General features: G+C 36.0%; 1 protein-coding gene across 1 annotated transcript in view; it reads left to right on the top strand.

Moving 5' to 3' along the window:
• The window catches only part of LOC125667097 (uncharacterized), a 73,710-nt gene that overhangs the window by 55,119 nt on the left and 4,056 nt on the right, over nt 1-14,535 (top strand). Inside the window, exons 77-95 of the mRNA XM_056154127.1 lie at nt 1,164-1,312; nt 1,610-1,974; nt 2,497-2,727; nt 3,092-3,281; nt 4,788-4,844; nt 6,888-7,077; nt 7,306-7,415; nt 7,598-7,834; nt 8,013-8,205; nt 8,405-8,549; nt 9,076-9,256; nt 9,489-9,734; nt 9,909-10,180; nt 10,307-10,387; nt 10,723-10,870; nt 11,766-11,871; nt 12,331-12,610; nt 13,052-13,253; nt 13,974-14,176. Of these exons, the coding sequence (XP_056010102.1) occupies nt 1,164-1,312; nt 1,610-1,974; nt 2,497-2,727; nt 3,092-3,281; nt 4,788-4,844; nt 6,888-7,077; nt 7,306-7,415; nt 7,598-7,834; nt 8,013-8,205; nt 8,405-8,549; nt 9,076-9,256; nt 9,489-9,734; nt 9,909-10,180; nt 10,307-10,387; nt 10,723-10,870; nt 11,766-11,871; nt 12,331-12,610; nt 13,052-13,253; nt 13,974-14,176 (3,586 nt within the window). The remainder of the gene's footprint in view (nt 1-1,163; nt 1,313-1,609; nt 1,975-2,496; nt 2,728-3,091; nt 3,282-4,787; nt 4,845-6,887; nt 7,078-7,305; nt 7,416-7,597; nt 7,835-8,012; nt 8,206-8,404; nt 8,550-9,075; nt 9,257-9,488; nt 9,735-9,908; nt 10,181-10,306; nt 10,388-10,722; nt 10,871-11,765; nt 11,872-12,330; nt 12,611-13,051; nt 13,254-13,973; nt 14,177-14,535) is intronic.

Below are 14,535 nucleotides of genomic sequence, written 5' to 3'. Positions count from 1 at the left end.
CAAAGAAATATAAAACAAACGAAACCAAAGACTGGTAGTTGATGATCAGATTAGATTGATAATTTTCAAATCATCAGATGACATTTGGTAATTATCAAGTTAAAGATACTGTTTTTCTCAATGGACTGGGTGAACAGGTTATGAATATTTTGCACGCAAAATTTTGTAAAATTTTGGTTTTCTTGTACACTTTTGAGAGATGATGATATGCAGTATTCAGAGTTGGGGAATGTTTGGATGTTTAACTCTAATGTGTTTTGTTGCCACAACTAATGCTGAGGTTTTCTTTCATCTTCATTTGGGCCTTGCACTAACCCTGTGTGCGCTGCTTGGCAAATGTAGATGGTAAGTGTGTATTATATCATGTTTTTCTTTATGATTTAAGGAAGAATAACACACCAATCAAATTCATCACTGAAAGCTATAGGATAAAAAAGGTGGTGTTGGGGCTTTAATATTTTGCTTAATGTAGCAAAATTTCTGGTATTCTAGTGTGAGATTTTTAAGAAAATAATTTAAACCCCTGTGGGATTCGAACATGCGATATACAGATTGCCAAGTTAATGCCTTAGCCCACTGAGCTAAACAGAAAGTGTATGTCTTATTTTATTTTAGCTATGACTGTGTATTTCTGTTTGAAAAATTGAAACGATGTGTTATTCCTCCTTAAGCTCAATTACTCATGCAGATTTATAAAAAAAAAAAATGTTTTTATTGTTTTTGCATGGTACATTGTATTTCATATCATACATGAAATACACTGTCAATTTGGTGATTTTTACTGTCTGACTTTATTTTTACAAGAGATTGGTATTGAAGATAAACAAGAAGCAAATTTCACTAATGGCAGCAATCAATATTGTTTGATTAATATAAGCAGTTGAAAATGTCACAAGGACTATATCTGTTAACTTCAAGATACAAGTTTACTTGTCAAGTTCATAGTCTTGAAACAAAATTGAAAGAGTTGCAAAAAGCAAACGTGTAATCCAAATCTGAAAAATTAACACTTTTCTTTATGATAATAACATAATAATCATTTCAATGTAATTTAAACCCCTGAGTGTATTATAATAAGACCCCCCTCCAATAATTTCTACTGATAAGTTTAAGTTCAGGAAAACAGCAACCTAAGATTTTTTTTAATACTTAACCTTCAACAGGTCCGACCCACATGTGCTTATAACATTGGAGAAAGGGATTATGAGAGGAAAGCCTATTTTACTGATGAATTGTGATCAACACATTGACAATGTCATCACTCCTCTCATCCATCATCGCAACACAGCTGAAGAAAATGACAAGGAGGAAGGTAATATTTCATTTACTCATAAGTTAACTGTAAAATGTATGTCTCTTGAATGTGTGTTGAATTTTGATATTGATGCATGTATTTTAAATAATATTTTCAAATGAAAAGCCAGCTATCTGAAATTCAAACTTTTGTACATATGCAGAATCATTATGTTTGCTTTGGAAATTTAGGGGGTGTGGTCTACAGACATTAAAAGTTCAATCATCCAATGTATGATTTAAATCTGTTGTCACAACTATTATATATTCAGATATTGATCTTTTATTACAAAGCAAATTTGCTTTCAATTTCCAGAGGCTCGCATGATAAAGTTTTGTGGGCGCAGGGTTTTGTGTCAGCCTGACTTCAGATTCTACTTGTCAACACCACTGGCCAAACCTCGATTCAACCCAGAAGTAGCATCAACAACAACCTTGATAAACTTTGGAGTGTCACATGACACACTGACCGAGGACTTATTAACTCGGGCTTTTGCCAGAATGAGACCGGAGCTGTATCAGGAGCGGTGTAGGGCTCTGAAGAACCTACAGCTAGAAAAAGACACTCTACTTCATTTATCAGAAATTGTAAAGTCCCATGTATTGTCCAACCAAGCAGGGATTCTAGGAAGTGCCAAAGCACTCAAATACATTACAGACATGACCAATGCTAAAATTGAGGTTAGTAATGTATTAAGGACGTATGCTACACCAGAGAAATTTGATGTAGATGAAAAGTAGAGGATATGTACAACAATATTTTGAAGTTGAAAATTTTCAAATTTACTTTATTTTGTCAAAAAATACAGTGTTAGTAGAAGATAATCTGAAAAAAAAATTAAAACCCCTGATGGTCTCGAACCTGCGACCTACAGTTCAGCAGTCGGTATGCTAACCTACTGAGCTGAGAAAAGAAAAAGAAAAGAAAAGGAAAAGTCAAATATTGCTGATATTGATTTATTCCTCCATGTTTTTAAAGGAAGTCGGCCATTATGACGATGTAGAGTACCTCCTTAAATGTTGAAATATATTTCTCGACCTGCACATGTTGCTGATGCATAGACTTTTAAACTAAAATAAGATATATTTAATGAAGATGATTGACATCTCTTGAATATTTCTTACATATTACTTATCTAAAAACATTATAAATGAAAATCCACAGTAGAAATAGTTGAATACTTTTCATTTAAACTGTTACAGCTAGCAAACAGATTGAATGACACCCAGGCACTTCTGATACACTTGAATGACCTCAAGGATGACCTATTCCCCTTGGCTCGACGTGCAGCCATGTTGTTTTCCATTATCCGTAGCTTGCAAAGTGTTCACAATGAATACCAGTTCTCCCTGCATTACTTTATTGAATTGTTTGATGAGGCAGTAGGAGGGGAACTGCCACCAGAATTCCTGAGTGCTGATGAGGATGAAGGGGTAAGCCATGGAGGTTCTGGATTTTTTCTTCAAGTTTCCTCCCTTTCTTTAAAAACTACTTCTGCATTATTTGTCAGATATAGTACATAATTGTGATAGTACGACAAATCTCTTCCAGTTGTGTCTTTGCTAATTGCCTTTTTGATTGTCAGTAACAATACATGCAGAAGACAAATTGTGTACTTGCAGGGAAATTTTCAGCTTGTGTTATTTTCTCCTTCATACATGTATATTGAAATACAAATCATGTCTATTCATTTTGTCTCTTTTATCTTATCATATTAACCCTACTTTGAATTCACCCAGAGAAAATGAGAAATGGGGGCAAAATACTGTACACAGAAGAATACGTTTTTGATTGCAGGGTTATGAGGATGGAGAGGAAAGTTCTGCTGGTGGGGCCATGCAAAAGAAGCGTAAGGGTAGCAATGCCAGTTCACAAGGTTCCAAGGCTAGTGCCACAGCAGGAACAGGGGACAAACAGACCCTGAAGTCAGAGAAAGATGGAGAGAAGGATGAATATGCTGATGACTTTGAAGAGGACAAGACTGAAGGTAAAAAAGGAACTGAAGATTTTGAAACTTAACAATGTTTCTGGGGTTTTTTAAACTTTTTTTTTCTCTTTTTTATGACATATCTCATTTTTTGAATAGTGAATTAGATTTTTTACCAATATTTTTGCATTAATTGTTTCCTATTAAAGTTTAGTTTCCTGTACTTGTTGTGTCAAACAATAATAATATTATCCATAGATAGTACTAGTAGATCAGATGTAGACAAAAAATTCTATATTATTAGCATTATTCCTGCACTACAAATGTAACTGTCACACTTCATTTGGTAGAAAATCAGTTGGTGTAGATTTCATGAGTAGTCAAACAAGTGTTAGAAAAAGGCTGCCATGTGGATACACTAGTGTGAGAAATAGGCTGCCCTGTAGTCAAACTAATGTTAGAAATAGGCTGCCCTGTAATCATACTTATAGTGTTAGAAATAGGCTGCCCTGTGGTCAAAATAGTGTTAGAAAAAGGCTGCCATGTGGATACACTAGTATGAGAAATATATATAGGCTGCCTTGTAGTCAAACTAGTGTTAGAAATAGGTTGTCATGTAGTCAAACTAGTGTTAGATGTTGGCTGGCCTGTGGTCACACTAGTGTTAGAAATAGGCTGCCCTGTGGTCACACTAGTGTTAGAAATAGGCTGCCCTGTGGTCACACTAGTGTTAGAAATAGGTTATCATGTTGTCACACTAGTGTTAGAAATAGGCTGCCCTGTAGTCAAAATAGTGTTAGAAATAGGCTGCCCTGTGGTCACACTAGTGTTAGAAATAGGCTGTCCTGTGGTTACACTAGTGTTAGAAATAGGCTGCCCTGTGGTCACACTAGTGTTAGAAATAGACTGTCCTGTGGTCACACTAGTGTTAGAAATAGGTTATCATGTTGTCACACTAGTGTTAGAAATAGGTTATCATGTTGTCACACTAGTGTTAGAAATAGGCTGTCCTGTGGTCACACTAGTGTTAGAAATAGACTGTCCTGTGGTCACACTAGTGTTAGAAATAGGCTGCCCTGTGGTCACACTAGTGTTAGAAATAGGCTGTCCTGTGGTCACGCTAGTGTTAGAAATAGGTTATCCTGTGGTCACGCTAGTGTTAGAACTACATGTACATGTAGCCTGTTATGTTTTATTAGTGTTAGAAATAGGTTGTCATTTGATAATAGACTGCCTTGTGGTCACTTTAGTGTTAGAAATAGGCTGCCATGTGGTTACACTAATGTTATAGAAAAATGTTTGATATAACAACACTTTCTTTGAATTAGAAATTATAATTCCGAATGTTCTTTCTGGATGTTTGAAAAACAATTCAGTATTGTAATATTTCTAAGCATTTCTCAATTTGCAGTTGACTGATAAAACATATGGAAATGTTACTGGGCAGCTTAGCCAAAACATGCATGTGGTACATGTACTTGTAAACTAACACAATGGGAATGAAGGCTATAATGAATTTCTCCTATGTTTTGTTCATGTGTCCCCATTGAAATGATTTCTTTTCAGAAAAAGCTAAGGAAAAGGATAAAACTCCTGAGCCCCCTCCTGAAACTCAGTTAGCAGGTAGCTCTAATAATGAATGGATTGATGTGTAACACGACAGAACTTAAATTTGGTCTTTGAAGAAAAATTGTGCAAAAAAAAAAAAAAGAGTGTCATTCACGTTGTGTGCAGTTCATATTAATATCTCAACACTGTAATTAAGGTAACGGACTATCCTGCCCTTCCCACAAAAATGTATCATTACTGAGAATGTGTGTGTGATCACTAATACATTTCAATGGGTGAAATATTTGAATATTAATTTCTTTACAGTGAACAAGTGATGAGCCTATAATCTAATAATCAAATTTTGTTTTGTTATATTTTAAAATCAATAACTATCAAGAGATATTTGATTGCATCCGCTAACAGCTGTTGTATCTAAGTAATGTTAAATGAATGCTATTTAATGGAATTTTTTTTGCAGTCTTTAACAGCTGTGATAGTGTCTTGTTCGAATATTTAGGTAGGAGGCCTGATACACTGCAAATGTCCTTTTTCGTAATTAGAGTACATGTAATTGATGCTGGTTTCAGAATTATAATTATTTCGATTATTTATTGTAAATGCCTAGTGCTTATGTACATTGATTGTCAAGAGGAATGCGTTTCATCATTAATTTTGCTGTTCTGACATAGTGTGTTTGAATCCTATTTTATAAAAGGACTCCAGGTTTTTTTTTGGTTAAAACAAGAACTGATACCACAATTAGATATTGCAATGGTGTGAATGATGCTCCAGATAATTACAGTTAGTTTATCAGGCCTCCTAAAAAAGCCAATCAATTAATGTTAAGTTTTGCTGTATCTAGCAAACAAAGGATAATAAATGTTCCCAAAAGCTAAGAGTATATTACTATCAACACAGCAAGTCTACAAATATTTCAGGATTTCCAAAACAACTTTGATCATTTCTAAGCAAGTATTTGTGGGGGAATGTAACATTGACTGTATGAATTTTGATCTTCTGATTCACAGATCAAGACTATATTGAGTTGTTAACCATTTGGAAAAAGCAGGGTAAATTGAAAGTGGCTACACAAGACTTTCTAAAATCTGGTGCTTGTCATTTAATCAAGGACTCTCCGTTTTGCATATTTAAAAAACTGCTACATCTGTATATGCACATTGTTATAATGGCAAAAAATTCTACATCTCTGGGCTCTGAGGTTTGTGGTCTTCTAGGTGATTCTGTTGATGGAGAGGGACCTGAGAGGGCTGGGATAACATGAAACTGATTCAGTTTAATTTCTTCCTTTTACAGGGACACTGCTAGGTATTTCTATTGAATTATGTCTATCTGTGTATTGAATTAAGGTGGTACCAAACACCTGTAAAATCAGTTTTCAATAATTCCATCGCGGTGTACACAAATATATTAATTACAATATATTTTGTTGAGATTTATAGTAACAAATAGGTAAGTTTTATAAAAAGTATTTATTAATTTTTGTAAAATCTCTATAGATAATTTTTTACATAGGCATATTCTTATCATGAAAGTTTAATTTCACATTCTTTAGTTATAAGATTTATCACTGTTCATTATCTTCACCTTTCATTCTTCTAACTGGGTCTGATACCCTATATTTGAAACCGTATGAAGAAAAAATTATAGTATAGATTTCTTTTATACCATGCACAGAAAGATGATTTCTTCCTTAGAACAAAATATCAAAGTTTAACAACATTAAATTTGATGAAAAATTTTATGTATCTGTTTGGTACTACCTTAATCTTGCATGAAATCTTTGAATCTCAGGAATTCATACACAAACCATTTTAGGTTGTTTTTCAAAATGTGCACTATAATGCTACTAACATTGAGCAAGCTTCTCTTAGTACAAGTTGGCAAGAGGAAGTTAGGACTGTTTGCTTATTTGTAAATTTACATAAATTCAAGCGAATTTTTAATTCAATCTGAGGTAGATACTACAATCTGAAGTGCTTATTTTGCTTTGTAGCTCTTTCATTTTTGTAGAATGATAAACTAACAGTGATATGTGTTTTATTTCAAAATGACAGGAATTCTGAGTTAATATGCATCATTTCCTATCTTCTAAAGGAGATTCTGCTAGTACTGCTGCAGCTCAGAAACTTCTAGAAGGATCAGAGTCTGATGAATTACCTCCACTTGATATCCCAGACCCAGTTCCCTTGCCAACAGAGGGTATAAAATATGAAAGTCTCTCAGCCAATCAGATCAAGCAGGTCATGGACAAGATGACTGGATTGGTGTACAGGAGGATAAGAGAGTATGTATCCTATTCAGTGATTGGTTATCTGTATATTGTTGTACAGGAGGATAAGATAGTATGTGTCCTATTCAGTGATTGGTTATCTGTATATTGTTGTACAGGAGGATAAGGGAGTATGTTACCATTATTCAGTAATTGGTTATCTGTATATTATATGTTTGGCTGTTGCATTTTAGAACTACTATCTGTGGATACAGTTGAAAAATGAAATTTGTACAATTTTAGAGCCCTATATGAAGAGGACATCTTACTTTTTGCCACATTGTTGTGCCTCAATATTGAGGCAGAGGCAACAGAAAACTTTTCCAATGAGGAAATGTCATTGCTTCTGCAGGGTAAGTACAAAACAGACCATATACTGCAGTTTAAATCCAGGGTATCAGTCACAGACATTTAACATTTTCCAGTAGTGTAGTACAAATCATGACTCATCAGACTTGTACAGATATTAACACCCATGGATAACTGTATTTGAGTGAAACATCTTTAACTCAATAAATATTTCTGAATTTAATAGGTAACCCTGGCTTGGGAATGCAGTTGACTTTGGATGACTTTGACTGTAAGGATCCACCTCCCACATGGCTGCCTCAGGAGAAGTGGGAGGACATCTTGGCTCTGTCTGTCCTCCCAGGGCCATTAGATAGTCTTTGTGTCCACATTGCTCAGAACTCAGAGTCCTGGAAGAGTTGGTACAAATCTGAGTATCCAGAGAGGGAGCCACTGCCCCTGGCCTCATCAGGGGGAGAGGAAGGTATGACATAAGAACTGTTTAACATATCAAGGTGTAAATTTTTTATCAGAATCAACATTTCCATTAATTTCACTGTCATGATTATTTTCTCTATTATCAGATATGATTTACCAACTGTGGTGGTTCTTAGATGTCTCACACAATTATAATATGTACATGTCTTTTCAATAACTTTTAGACAAACGTCCATCTTCTGGAGGGAGTAAGAACAGTCAGAGTAATGGCATGAAGACCCCTGACCTTGGACCTCTTTCTGACTTTCACCAGCTTCTATTGCTGCGCATGCTTAGACAGGATCGTCTGCTAGCAGCTTTGGTTCGATATGTAAACAAGCATCTTACCATTAACTTACCAGAGCAAACCGAATTTAAGTAGGTTTTTTTCTCAAGCATTTCTTGTGTATGATTTGATGTGCATAGTGTGGGAGTGGGGGCAATTATTCACTTCATGTTCAAGTATATTTGTTCAAAAATAACTTGGTTTCCCAACCATGACTATAATACCATTACACTTTGTGCATTATAGTTCTTACATGCGTACATTTCTTATGTTTTATTTATATTTTATCAGTTTAAGTGATGTCCTACAAGATGCTAAGCGCCACCTAGGAGTGTTACTATTGCTGCCCCCTAGTCTGTCACAAAGCCAGCAGCATCCATCTAATCGTCTGCGTTTGACAAAACCACCTTTGGAAGTTCTCAAGAAAATGGCACAGGTAGGGATATCAATCAATGAAAAGTCTATGTATTTTTTCTAGCTTATTCCATAATACTTTGCAACACTACTTACAGCTGTTTCATAAATAGAGAGGTATACAAGTACTTTTGAAAATGTTAAATAAGTAAATCGCAAAATTTTGATTTTTGGTCAAAATGATGAGACAGATTGCTCTGATCCTGACAAAACGATGAGACAGATTGCTCTGATCCTGAGATATACTGTGGAATTATTAACATTTTTAGGGGTCGGTTTTTGTTTGCTGTTAAGATTTTGTGGTGTCCTTGGAATGTAATGTTGTGGATATGGTTCTTGTACTTTGAAACATCATATAAATTGTGTATTTTGTTCTGTAATATTTCTTTTTCATTTTTGATTGAACAAATTATTAATAGGACTTGAGACACAAAATATTGGGTAGATTTTTCAACACTTTTTATGATTCTGCCAATGCATACTTTAAAGATATATATGCTGTTTTTAAAAAGAGGATTTCAAATCTGATGAATTTTTATCTATTTCAGGCCATAGGCGCCCAAGTGGAGACTGTGCGTGTGGGTGATGGCTGTGAGATTCTGGTGGATGAAGCTATAGACAGTGCAGACAAAAACGATGGCTGGGTGATCATTGAGGACCTACATCTGGCTCCAGTCAAATTCTTCAATGATTTGAAGAAGCACCTGGTCAGAGTAGCAAGATCAAGAAGTAAGTCATTGTGATATTGTAAAGAAAAGAAATAGACCTCAGGGCTTATACTTTTAAGATTGTTTTATCTATAAGATTTTTACATAGAGTTCTTTTACTAAGAAGTACAGGGAATGTAGGAATGTAGTATTGACACGGAAACTCTTGTTGTGTGAAAAAAATCATCCAAAGTGTTAAATATTAGTTATTGCAAAGTCTTTAAAATCAGTGTAACATTTGATTTCTGTTTTAGGTAATGCCCAGGATGACAAACAAAAAGGAAATCGTTTTTGTGTTTGGATTACATCTGAGCCCTGTCCCCTCATCCCCAGATTCTTGCTGCAGAATTTACATAAGTTAGCTTGGAACCACATAACTGAAGATGTCATCAACTCAGGGCCCACAAAAGGAGAGGGCAAGGACACTGAGGAAGGAAAGCAGACCCAGAGTGCCCCACTGGCTATCACATACAGGTCCCCTGGAACGTACCTCCACTCTGGTGTGTACAGACAATATAGTACATGTATCAGGTTAAAGCTAGCTCATACTTGAATTCTGGACAGTCAGCTTTAACTAAAAGACATGTTTTTCAAAATACCATTTTACCCAGTAGAAAGGTCAATTATAAAATACATATATCTATATGTATATATCTATGCCCTCTTCTTTTCAGCAATTGTATCCACCCTCAAACAAGTTCCAGTGGATTTGCTAGATAAAGTATCTACAGAACCCCAGATGGTTCGCACTATTGCTTTTGGTCTGGGTGTCATCCAGGGAATGCTGGTTGCTCGCCAACTGTTTGGTGCTCAGGGTCTGAATCAGTGGTACCCATTCAACCGGGTTCAGATGGAGCAGGCTCTGTTTGCTCTCACTGGTAAAATGCTCAAAACTGAAGACCAGCAGGCCCCTAAAGTGGACACCATGGCTGAGATATTTGCCAAGGTAAGTTGACTTATATTCATGACCATCATTATTGTTAGAGAAAATATATTGTAAGGTACATTGTATATGAAAGGATTTTAGAAAATATAGTGCATTTGCATTGAATTATATTGAAAACTTATACAGGCTGAATCACCATGGCCAACCGATGTGACAGCCAGACCAGAACCACCTCATAAACTGGTTTTGTCTGGTTTTGTTCACCAGGTAATTTGGTTCTGGGTTTAAAATATTGCAGTGTTTCAGAATCACTTTCTGAATGGAGAAGGGTAAAATATTACACATGCAATGAATAAACTCTGATTTCAACATTCTTCTCTCATGCTTGTGTTTGGGATCCTGACAGAAATCTGCTGTATGCACACATGGTTTTAATGGTAACACAAAACTGCACTCTATTGATTCTCATTGACTGATGAGAAAAATGTAAATTTTCCAAACTAGCATATAACACTGTTTGGTATTCAAATTTAGGGTGAATAATACACCTACTTTTCTCATTGAATTTCAGAATCTAACATGTTCTAATTTGATTGTTTCAGTTGATTTACCAGAATTGTGTACTGACCTTCAGTGACATGGATTATGTGGAGGCATGTGTAAAGAATGTCCTCAATAGCCTGTACCAAGATAGTACTGGCAGTCTAGTACTAGGCAGTGTGGCTATCCCAACTCCCCCTGCCAATGTCGGTAAGTTCAGAGTTCACAGTGTAACCCAACCTCCTCCCCCCCAATAAAAAGAAGTTTGTATCAGAATAGCACTGGCAGTCTGGTACTGTTCTATACTGCTCCCCCAACATCTCTTGCTGAATTAGTAAAAAGTTCATTAAACTTGTGCTAGAATAATTGTAAGAGCTAGCTAGGTTTGAATCCCCTCCCATCATCTCAAAAGCAGGAAAGTTTGTATATATTGGTACAAAAATTACTGCATACAAGGAAATATTTGCCCCAGTATATTTGCCCATTTTTCCTTATCTTAACTTGGCCAATTTAAAACTGGGTGAATACAAATTCATTCATTACACTTTTAAAATTGTTTATAAACAACCAATAGAGTTTAAGTTTAGAGTTTATTTGGGTTCACATGAAAACCCCTAAATATAAAAACTACATACATACCTCTTGTATAAAATACCAACACATGAAACATAAATTGAAGTTTGACATTACTATCCTAACCAAATAACTATCAAACCTGACCTAATTAGAAAACTATGTATAAAGCTAATTACAAAGTGTGCCCGGGGCCGATCACAGCGAGCATCAAAGCAGACTACTACTAAACAGAAACGTGAGCAGGCCGATACCCGCAAGCATTTAGTTGACTGAAACATACCTGAGGCCGCTCCCAGCAGGCCAAACGCTGGCTGTGGAAGAATTTAAACTGTAGCTAGCTATTTTTCAGTGCATAAATGAGAAAATAAACAAGTGCTAAATACTTCCCTGTATTCTGGCTAAATAAATCCAGTACTACAAGAACAGGGAGAACCATTATGACAGAAATACAGCCCCTTCACCTCCATAACCCTGTCCCTGTTTTAATAGGCTGCTTTAAAGAATTGATTTTGATTTGAATGTTATCCAGATCCAGTGGATTTTGGACAATGGTATGAGAATAATGTGGATGAAGAGTTTACTCTGGGAGCTCTACAGCTACACAGCAGTGTGGAGAAGGAAACCATCGACTCGGAGTGAGAACTTATTCAAAATACTTACTAGTATACTGTACACAAACTTTTATTCATCGACTCAGAGTGAGAACTTATTCAAAATACTTACTAATATCCTGTACACAAACTTTAAGTCATGAACCATCACAGGAAAAACAATTATGTATTATTCACGTGTGTGCCATTCAACATTTACAGTATACACCTTATGCATAGACAAAATGAGTGGATCACTGTGATTGTTTTCATTAGAAAGTGGTGTTTACAAATCTTTTATTTCTCTCTCATGAATAAATGTAAGCTTATAGTACTGTAATTGAATTTAGTAGTCCTTTTTTAGGGATTTTAGAATTTGCATGTAAGTATCCTTGGGTTGTAACACGAATAGAAAGAAGTCAAAATACACAGGGAAGTCTAATCTTGGCTTGATTATGTATATGGTAAAGAGAATAATCTTTTTTTTCCATTTTGACCATTTAGGGCCACTGACTTCATTCGTAATCTGGACTTGATGTTTGAGACCCAGACCATGGAAGCAGGTGATATTGCTGGCAGTCAGAAGGGTAGTGCAAACATCATGAGACTGCGGTCATCCCTGGACATGTGTTCAGAGGAGCTGCCCATGCTGCTGGAGCTAGGACAAGTAGGAGACATGATCAAACATGACTATGACTTCCCCTACCACGTCCCCAGCATTTTGAGTTTGGCCACTGCCAGTAGTTCCCAGATGCCAGAGACCATTGGCTACTGTTTGCTACAGGTGACTTTTCAGTTTCTTGCCTTATTATTTAGGCTTTTTTATTTAAACAGTATTTTATTGTGATAAATCATAACATGATTGGACAGCAGGCACTGTCTATATAAGTCCTCTTTGATGAAGTGTGTATGTGGTCCATGTACATGAATTCATAGTTGATAAACTGAGACAAAATCTAGTGGCAATTTAAATGATACTGTAAAATGATTCATTGGGGGTTAATTGTTTTTGAGGTATAGACAATTCCATGACTTTAAATCCTCCTTGAACAGGAAAATGTTCCTTGAACTGCAATGAGGAACAACTGTTCAAACACAAAATCAAGTGCTCTTGAACATAAATGTTTTCCCCAAATTTTCCTCCATGAAAATAGGCATTTTTTGTTGTACATTACCTCAAATGTTTTGATTTTTAATAATGATTAACCTTTTCATTTATCAACAGGAGTGTCTTTGGATGAACAACTCCCTGTGTCACATTAGGCAGCAGATCCATGACCTACAAGGCTCTCTGCTGGCTGGTCCAGAGGCCATCTCCCAGGAGCTCCTGCCAACAGCCTGCTGTCTACAGGAGGAACATGTCCCTGTATCTTGGATCCACCCCAACTGTCAACCCTCTACTCACTCCCTAGTATCCTGGCTGGAAGGTTGGTATCTCAGGGTTAGCCCTCTCTACTCACTCCCTAGTATCCTGGCTGGAAGGTTGGTATCTCAGGGTTAGCCCTCTCTACTCACTCCCTAGTATCCTGACTGGAAGGTTGGTATCTCAGGGTTAGCCCTCTCTACTCACTCCCTAGTATCCTGACTGGAAGGTTGGTATCTCGGGGTTAGCCCTCTCTACTCACTCCCTAGTATCTTGACTGGAAGGTTGGTATCACAATGTCAGTCCCCCACTTACTCTTTAGAATTATTATTCAAATAAAATATGTGGTAACTGTCTTGAAGTATACGGGATACTTGGGCAAATGAAAAAAAAACTTATGTTTTTGACCTGAGTCCAAATATCATTTATATTTCAAGACAGAGTTGTGATGTATTTTGTTTACAACACAATATCCTGTCAAATAAGATTTTACTTACCAAATATTGATCAATTTACATTACAGAATCATTGATACACCAGTTGTATCTTTGACATCAAAATGTAAACTTTGCAAACATGACTATACTTTGATGTAATACAAATGCATGAGGCTTTATTGGGGCATAAACCTACTTTGCTTGTTGGGGTTATCTTTATTGGCTCGGTAATACACAAGACCCCATCTACCAAGGCTCTAGAGTTAACACCTGCATTCTATAAATTTGTATATTTCTATTCAAAAGTTTTGTGAATTTGCTAACAATGAGCATAAATGGGTTTGTAGATTTGAAGAAAAGGCACAACCAATTACATAACTGGGTCAAACACAGCATGGTTCCAGTTTTCAAGAATGGCATTTTGGAGAATCCGACAATTGCTGCAGGTCGTCTGGGGAAAGTTTGGCTTGGAGGGCTGGTCAACCCTCAGGCCCTCTTAGTGGCCATCAGACAGGAGAAGGCTATTGTAGCCCAGTGCTCAATGGCTGAGGTAGGGAGGAATAAGAGATAGATGATTGGGGATAAAGTATGTATATATGTAGTCATCAAAGAATTCTAGAAGGAAACAACATGGGTTTGAAATTGCCAAAAGAATAATTTGAAAAATATTCAGAAATCTACAAGGAAATAGACACCACTGTTTAACTGAATTGTAAGGGGTCAACAATTTACATATTGAACTGGATGGGTAGATATTGTGAAGAATATAATTTCTTTTCCTGTTTTTATACCTCCAAGTAATGTTGAAAACATGTTTAAGGTATTCAATATTTCCCATCTGATAAATGAATGGTGTGACTTTTTGTAATCACTACTTCACTTTCATCATTATTTAACTATAAACATTTA

The sequence above is a fragment of the Ostrea edulis genome, chromosome 2 (genome assembly GCF_947568905.1).
Source record: "Ostrea edulis chromosome 2, xbOstEdul1.1, whole genome shotgun sequence".
Lineage (NCBI taxonomy): Eukaryota > Metazoa > Mollusca > Bivalvia > Ostreida > Ostreidae > Ostrea > Ostrea edulis.
Note: the sequence above shows the minus strand (reverse complement) of the source record. Positions and strands in the feature narration are given on the sequence as shown.